Below are 9,026 nucleotides of genomic sequence, written 5' to 3' on the forward strand. Positions count from 1 at the left end.
TTCCATTTCATTATTCCTATTCAACTATTGCCTGTTATCGCTTCAGGATCATATCTGAAAACAAAATTATCATCATGTCCACAAGGTAGCTTCCCTTCTAGATTTTTCTTTTATAATGCAAGAACATGAGTTCAGAAAGAGCAAGTCATGGTAACTTTTTCTTTCATGTTTTTGATTGAGGTGACATAGTGGTAGATCAGGGGAATGCTGAAGGCATTTGATCCCTTCAAGGCACTTAAGACAATCTCCTGATAGTTTCATGGACAAAATGCAGAGATATTGGCTGGATTCATAGCCATTTAGACAACTTCATTTAATGGTCTTTGATTAACAGTTCAATGTCTGCCTTGGGTAGGGGTGGGTCTCAAGTGCTGCTTTTTTCACTATTTTGTCTTTGGCTTTATCAGTTGGATGAAGACATGGCAAATGTGTGTATTAAGTGTCAAGATAACACAAAATGTAGAGGAGTAGGTAGTAATTTGGATGATAGTATCAAGAATGACAAATATCTTTCATGGGGCTTAAAAGCAGCAAGTGGTATTTAACAGGGATAAATGTAACAGAAAAACAAGTCCGGTACTTCCCACACAGTCTTATACCTCATTTAAAATTGGAGATGAAGCACCGATGGCCTAGAACCCAAGAAAATCACAGGGCACTGTCCGCACATGACCCAGTGTGAGTCATTCACCAATCTGAGTGCATGTTCCTTTAGGTACCCAGGCTGCCGTGGTAGCAGGAGAGAAGTGAGCTCACACATGCTGTATAAAAAAAACCATTTGTAAATGAAGAGTGACATTAGTGGGGAGGTTAGGCAGAGCTTTAGTTTTCATGGTTATTGCTTACATGGTATCTGCCTCCTTTTTTGTAAAAATATATCTTTTTTTGACATTAGTTAATGCATTTTTATTCAGATTTTCCATTCCCACAAAGACTGTTTGCTGTTTTGTTTCTCCCCCTTAGGTGATTGTGGTAGGTGAGTCAGATACGGAAGAAGACATTTTTCCTACGACTTCCAAAGCTGATCAAAGGTTGGTGCAGTGACTTCCTGCAAAAAGGAACATCTGAAAAAATTAAAAATTATCCAGAATTCAACATATACATTTCTCTATGCTACGGAAGTCTGATTTTTAAAAAAATTTTATTTATGTATGTATGTATGTATGGCTGTGTCGGGTCTTCATTCCTGCACACAGGCTTTGTCTAGCTGCTGCGAACGGGGGCTACTCTTCATTGCGGTGTGCGGGCTTCTCATTGCAGTGGCTTTTCTTATTACGGAGCACGGGCTCTAGGCGTGCAGGCTTCTGTAGTTGTGGCTCGCAGGCTCAGTAGTTGTGGCACACGGGCTTAGTTGCTCTGTGGCATGTGGGATCTTCCCAGACCAGGGTTCAAACCCATGTCCCCTGCATTGGCAGGCAGGTCTTAACCATTGCGCCACCAGGGAAGCCCTGGAAGTCTAACAGGTTTATTTTCAGCTAGTCACATATGTACAAAAGTGAAAAATAGACCAAGGGGTAGTCGTGGAGTCAGTGCAGCATTATTACAAGTATTTTCACTGAAAATTTGAATAACTTGTCATTCATTTCCTTTTGCCTTTATTACCCAGTGATTTTCTTGCTGGAGTGCTATGTCCTCTCCAATTAACAGAAAATAGCTTTGTATTTTGTTAATGTTCTGTTTCGGCTTTCAGCACTTCCTGTGTGTCAGGTACCATTCTGAGCCTTTGCCTATGAATTAGCTTATTTGCTGGTCACAGTCACTCCAGGAGGTAAATGTACTTATAACTCTATTTTCCCCCTTTTACCTTTGAAGAAAGTGAGGCGTGGTAGTCTACGTAACTTACCTAAGGGCACACAGCCAGTCACGGAGCCAAGCATTCTGCTCCAGGACTCATCTCTGCTGTTGCTGCTGCTTCTTCTTTTCTTTTTTTTTTAACTTTTATTGAAGTATAGTTGATTTACAATGTTGTGTTAATCTCTGCTGTACAGCAAAGTGAATCAGTTGTACATATACATATTCTTTTCCATTATGGTTTGTCACAGGATACTGAATATGGTTCCCTATGCTATGAAGTAGGACCTTGTTGTTGATCCATCCTGTGTATCAGTATAATAATTTGCATCTGCTAACCCCAAACTCCCACTCCATCCCTCCCCCTCCTGCCTCCCCCTTGGCAGCTGCAAATCTGTCCTCTATGTCTGTGAGTCTGTTTCTGTTTTGTAGATAAGTTCATTTGTGTCGTATTTTAGATTCCACATGTAAGTGATATCATGTGATATTTGTCTTTCTCTTTCTGACTTACTTCGCTTAGTATGATCATGTCTAGGCCCATCCTCTGCTGTTGCTTCTTCGCATAATAGATTAAGCTCTCAGACCTCTGTGCACGTAATAAGAATCATTTAATTGACGAGAGGAGATTTAGAAACGAACATTTTGGCGAGAAATCTGAAATCAGCCTTGGCAGGTTTGTGTTCCTGATGACAGCAACTGGGTGACGCAATTTATGCTGTCTTTGAAGAATTGTTTAGTAATGGCATGGTGTGTATAGGTATTTCACTCATGATTTAAAGTATTTAAGCTCTACCACTTACTGAGTGTGGACCTTGTGCAAGTTCTTTTGACTTCTGTGCCTCAGTGTCCTCATTTGTAAGATGAAGATAATAATATTTACCTCAAAGTGTTGTTATGAGGCTTTAAAGTGAGTTAATATTTGTGAAGTGCTAAGTACAGCACTTAACACATAGTAACACCTCTAGAAGGGCTTATTGAAGAAATAACAGGCTAGGGAAATAGAACAAGAATAATGGAAAGAATGGTAAGCAGTAAAAGCACTAATATTCTGGTAGTTGACTTTAAAAAGGAAAGAACTTCCAGCTGTAAAACTCCTTTCTGCTGGATGGGCAGTGGAAATCCACCCACTTTCCCCTGGAAAAACTGCACCAAACTCTACATGGTTGTACTGGGGACAAAAGGACCCTTCCAGATTTGATAGAGCTGGTGGCAACCTTCCCCTCCCCGCCGACCTTAAAGCAGTGAGCAAGAGAAGACCTGGCCCCATCAGGCCAGGTAGAGGAGGAGAGATGGAGGGGATTCTATTAAACCTTGCAGCGGGGGGAGCCAACATTTTGGGGGCACCTTTTATGTAGGCCAGTTTAACATGTTCTCTTATGCTTGTGATGCTGCTACAACTGACATAATTGGCTGAACATCTCTAGGTAGGAATTCTGACTTGTGCCTCCAAATTATATCTGTACAAAAACGGAGAAGACTTACAGCTCCTGGCACTCAATGTAATACCCCCTGTCTGCCTTATTTTTGAGCAATCCACAGGAAACTAATCCAATTAAACATTTTTTGACATCCAGGACAAGAGTCCATTTATTTGACCCAGTAGTCAAAACTGTATAACTATTCTTCCCTTCCTGCCACTGCTCTCTGAGGATAGGGGACCTCTCATAGACTGGATCTGTAGGTGTGTGAGGTCCTCTGGTGCAGAATTGGGGGCTCCTGCTATGATCAAATGAGCCAGCATCTGGTGTAGAATGCCTGGCTTGTTTCTGGACACCACTGGTTATTTGTCAGGGGAGACATCAGCAAGCAGAGTCAGGCCTCAGTGGCTGCTTCTTCCCATAACCCCCCTCTTTCCCCAGCTCTCACAGCAACAATGCCTCACCTGCTGTGGCTAGCCTTGGCACTGTGGCTTCATGCTTTTGATCTGCTTCTTCCTGTCACAGATGATGGAAACAAGTCAACAATGATCAGTTCCTGCTTAGGTCAAGTACAGAGAGTTGGGGACTTCCCAGGTAGATTGGTTGATAAATTCCTTGATCCTCTACCTCCAAAGCTATGTTGCTCTTCAAGTTTGCTCGGCAAATCCTCCTGTCCTTTACTTTTGTGCCTAAGAGCCTGTGGATTTTTCTGTTTCCTTCTGATGCATAGACCTCTTGACTCTCAACAATTTGTCCAGACAAGCCCTTTAGATATATTTTGTTTGCTATAGTAACATCCCAAAGCATGGTAATAAATTGTTGGCTAAGAGTTCACAGACACTGCTTTTATTTAAGACAGGAGCCGGCAGACTTTTTTCTTAAAGGGCCAGGGAGTGAATATTTTAGGCTTTGCGGGCCAAGAGGCAAAACTGGGGGTATTATGTAGGTGCTTATATAACCATTTAAATATACCCATTTCAAAATGTGAAGACCATTCTTAGCTCACAGGCTGTAAGGAACAGGTAGGCTGGATTTGGTGTGCTAGCCAAGTTTGCTGGCCCCTGTCCTAAGATGACTTAAAATTTTTGTTAGTAAAAATACATAGGAATATGAGTTCCATCACTACACGTTAAGCTTCATAAAAGTAGATTCCTGATTATCTTGCTTACTGATGTTTCCCAGGGCCTATCATAGTACCTGGGGTCAAGCACTAAGTAAATATTTGTTATTCGGACTGGACACAAATAATATTAACAGTGAGGCAACCCTAGAAAGCGGTGAGCCTTTCCTAAGATCCTTTTATCCTGCTATAGAAACGTAACTGAGATTTGATTTAAAATATTTCAGTATTGCCGTAGTTTTCAGGAGTAGAGGGTGGTAGTAGGTACATGTTAATATATGCTAAGAACTATGATGTCAGCAAACATCTGTGGCGTGCTTCACGTGTATCAGGCACTGAGCAAAGTGTTTAAGTATATAAACACATTTAATCTTTAAAAAATTCTTATCAGGCTTCCCTGGTGGCGCAGTGGTTGAGAATCTGCCTGCTAACACAGGGGACACGGGTTTGAGCCCTGGTCTGGGGGGATCCCACATGCCGTGGAGCAACTAGGCCCGTGAGCCACAACTACTGAGCCTGCGCGTCTGGAGCTTGTGCTCCGCAACAAGAGAGGCCGCGATAGTGAGAGGCCTGCGCACCGCGATGAAGAGTGGCCCCCGCTTGCCACAACTGGAGAAAGCCCTCGCACGGAAACGAAGACCCAACACAGCAAAAATAAAAATAAATTAATTAATAAACTCCTACCCCCAACATCTAAAAAAAAGATTAAAAAAAAAAATTCTTATCATCCTCGTTTTACAGGTGAGGAAATTGTGGCACAGGGAGGCTAAGCTGCTTGAAGCCATGTAGCTCCTAAATGGCAGAACTGGAATTCGGACCCTGACATCAGAGTCCTTTTCATTGCCACTAAGCTTCTACTGCCTCTAATGTAGCTCGAAGGGAATGTGTTAGTTATTTTTATTCATGGCTGCTACTAAAATGAAAAACTTAGCTCGAAAGCCTTCTGTGATGAATTCTTTGGTTCATTTTCTCTGTTTTTCTCACATTTTGCCTCAGGTGGTTGAGCACTTCATCATCGAGCAAACACACGTCCCGGAGCAAAATCACTAAAGGGGTTGATTTTGAATCAGATGAGGTAATAACGTAATACGTTAAGTCTTAAATAATTCTTAAATGTTTATAAAATCTGAATAGGGACTGCTAAGCTAGTTGCCGAAAATTATTTCTAAAAATAGTTTCATTGATCACCTTCCTTTGAACCATAGTTAATATTGAGTCAATGAGTGGTCTCTGTTGAGTGCTCATCGATGGAAATACCTCAGATGTGAAAGGCCTGCAGATCCTTAACATATAATATCACTCAGCTCTTCTTTAACTTGCCCAGTTAACAGTAGGATCAGAATAGTTTTTTCAGCTTCTGTTGTTTATGTTTGGAGAAATGGTGATGATATCGTGAAAGCCTTTAATGTTACTCTACAATAGAATGTTTATTAACTGTTCACTGTATGCTCCACACATTTCCTGTATATTTAAGGTGGTACATGGTGGTGTTTTTCAGTTGTGGTAGAAACACATAACATAAAACTTACCATCTTAACCAGTTTTAAGTGTACAGTTAGTTCACTAATATTAAGTATATTCACACTGTTGTGCAACAGTCTCCAGAACCTTTACATGTTCCCAAACCAAAAATCTATACCCATTGAACCACATCTCCTCATTTTCCCCTCTCCTCAGCCCCTGGCAAGGGGCTCTTCTACTTTGTGCATTATGATTTTGACTACTCTGATACTTCATATAAGTGGAATTATACAGCATTTGTCTTTCTGTGCCTGGCTTATTTCACTGAGCATAGTGTCCTCCAGGTTCATCCCTGTCGTACCACATGACTCACACCTTTGGTTTTGAGCTTCACCTGCTGCCGTCGTGTTCTCTGTGTCCCAGCTGTGGTTTTGAAACAGCTTGAAGAGAAGACGCCCCAGAACTCAGTCTGCAAAGAAAAATGGCACCATGAGCTCAGTCTGCCTATTAAATACTAGCATGTTGCCTCCAGGAGAGAAGTGGGCAGTTGTTGACCCGTTGGTTAATTCCAAAGCATCTAGATACACATGTGGTTATATGTTACTTACAGAAATTCATATAGTTCATGTTAGCTACAAAGGAGAACTATTAGAAAATTCTCTACTATAGTTTGGATTTATCTCTGGTTTATTAATGAGTTCTGCCTTTTATGGTAGCAGAAAATGAATCAATAAGTGAGAGCGAATTTGTGTTTCTCAAGGCATCCATATCTCACTAGAGATAGCTAATTTAGCGAACACTGGAACATGTTAATATCACCAGCAGAGCCTAACACCAAATAATTATCCCTTTTTATTAATGTCTTGAAGGAAACATAAACCAAAACTTTACAAATTTGCTTTCTCTTTTGAATAGTTATAGAATGTATATCATTGATTTTATGTTAACCTCATCAAATTATGTATTTGGGGCTTATCGAAGGTTTAGTTTTCATTCTCTCTAATTAAATTCTTAGTTAACATCTGATATTCCTGCCTGTTCTTACTATGCATATAATCTACGTCCCAGCAGCATGGGAAGTCTTTGAAACTAAATAGTTCCTCTATTTATTTTTCCAAAAAAAGTATTTGCAAGATTGCTTTCCTAGGTTGTTTCTTGTACCAGTCTGAGAGTAGCTGTCATTTTCTAGCATTAAATGGATAATGGAAATAAAAATTACAGCTATTTCTGAATTAGGTCATGTGGCTTCATTATTTTTTTGGCTCTGAATTTCCAGAGCATCAGATATACCAGTTATAAAATGTAAGTGAAAAAAAAAAAAACCTATTTAAAAACCTAATAGAAATGACTTGAAGAGTTTTTTTTTTTTTTTTGTCTTGCCCATGCCTTATTTGCTTTTATTAAGGTGAATAATTGAGAGAAATATATATGATATATATTGTGGGCTTATATATATACACACATATAGAGCAGGATAAATTTTTATTTTTAATGCTTGCTAAGAATTTAGTTGTTTTCATTGTTTTAACAATGAAATAGCTACTAAGGAAGGGAGGACGAGAAAAAAATTGACAAACTATTCATATTTATAAAGGAAATAGAAAAATGAAAGTCTACCCCATGTGAAAGGAGAAAATGGCTCTTACTGGTATTGTTTTGCCCATAAGAGCTCTGTCTTGTTTCAGTGAAGCGTGGAACAGTCACTAATTGTACATTTGGATGTCATTCCAGGATGACGATGATGATCCTTTTATGAACCTTAGTTCTGTAAGAAGAAACAGAAGATAATATATTTAATGGCAGTTTGAAGTTTTCAAGATTCAGGAAAAATCGAAACGTTGCAAACTACGAGTTTACCAGTTGAAGATTTTTTGAGTATTGCTGTTAACTGAAGAATTTGAATGATTCTTACTTAACAGAGAAACTAATGTATAAAAATTTATGTTTTTGAATATCATTTCCTGAACATGACTTCATTATTTGAGAAACTTCCCAGCTCAAGGGCATATAGAATAGCATTGGTTTTGCTTATTTTTTAATCTGGTTGTTAACATTACCTGTTCTATAAATGCTCCATAAAACTTAGAATGTTGTTTTTCTGACATACATCAGTATATGTCTTACCGAGTGAGAGCTTTGCTTAAATACAGTCTTGAGTAAGGACTAAAATAAATCTACCATTGTATGTTTCTGCTTTATAATCAAAGACTGTGTCAGTATTTTAAGGTTATTATATTTAGCCAAAGTTGAGGAAAAGAGCTTATAGAATCTAGTCCTTTTTATAATTTTCGTAATTTCTAGACATCCTGGACTTCCTGCAGGTAAAACAATTTATATGAAACGGTGCCTAAGCTCACTGTCTGTTACTCAGTATATGTTCTTTTTCTAATGCTTGTGATAGTATCAGCCAGAAACTTTGAATGATTACATATACCCTATACTTTGAATAATTAGATATAAGTTTGTATCAAAAAATAAAGTCTGTCAGAATTATTGTTTTTTGTTCCAGTTGTAGCAAAGATTCCAGAGGATTATGTTCCCATTGAATGGTGGTAATTTTCTCCATTATTTTCTATTATTAATGGTTCCCTTTCTCTCTCTCTCTCTCTCTCTCTCTCTCTCTCTCGCTCTCTCTCTCTCTCACTCGCACTCTCTCTCTCTCTCTCTCTCTCTCACCTGTTTCTAGGAGGAAAGGGTTAAAATAATTTAACCATATCTTCTTAGAAGCTACTGAAGAGTTTTGTTTTGTTTTTTTTTTTTAGATAGAGTGGTCACTTGAACCTTACGGTTATATTAGATAAACATATTGAAATATAACTTCTGTGGAATATCGATGCCAAGGTTTCTCATTAATATATATAATTTTTTTCTCATTAATATTTTATCTTAACATTGAGCATGGGCAATTCCAAAATCTTAGAGAAGCAGCTCCTGTTACATTTTCTTACGTGTATTCGGGGGACCTAAGAATTTGACCTCTTCAGATTTAAGTTCAATAATCCCATTCTCCTTTCTAAGTCTCTGTTTAAAGACTCCCTGAGAGTATTCCTTCTTTTCATCTAACAGTGCAGCTATATATTCAAGACTCCTTAAGGAAGTTATAGATCTTGGTGGTACAACAGCCTGACATTTCTTTATATGTAGAAACAAATGCTAGACTGAGTGATATTCCTGATTATTGGCATATTCATACCTAGAATGTGTCAAACTGTGAAAGACAGCATTTGCTTAGTGAC

At 38.7% G+C, this 9,026-nt stretch overlaps 1 protein-coding gene across 3 annotated transcripts in view; it reads left to right on the forward strand.

Annotated features, from left to right (window-relative positions):
* The window catches only part of MRE11 (MRE11 homolog, double strand break repair nuclease), a 64,779-nt gene extending 56,481 nt beyond the window's left edge, over positions 1 to 8,298 (forward strand). For all 3 annotated transcript variants that reach the window (XM_019923763.3, XM_019923764.3, XM_073808301.1), the window contains 3 exons: positions 964 to 1,031; positions 5,326 to 5,404; positions 7,522 to 8,298. In XM_019923763.3, the coding sequence (XP_019779322.1) occupies positions 964 to 1,031; positions 5,326 to 5,404; positions 7,522 to 7,578 (204 nt within the window). In that variant the 3' untranslated portion in view covers positions 7,579 to 8,298. The remainder of the gene's footprint in view (positions 1 to 963; positions 1,032 to 5,325; positions 5,405 to 7,521) is intronic.
* The last annotated feature ends 728 nt before the right edge of the window (positions 8,299 to 9,026 follow it).

This window comes from Tursiops truncatus, chromosome 8, assembly GCF_011762595.2.
Source record: "Tursiops truncatus isolate mTurTru1 chromosome 8, mTurTru1.mat.Y, whole genome shotgun sequence".
Lineage (NCBI taxonomy): Eukaryota > Metazoa > Chordata > Mammalia > Artiodactyla > Delphinidae > Tursiops > Tursiops truncatus.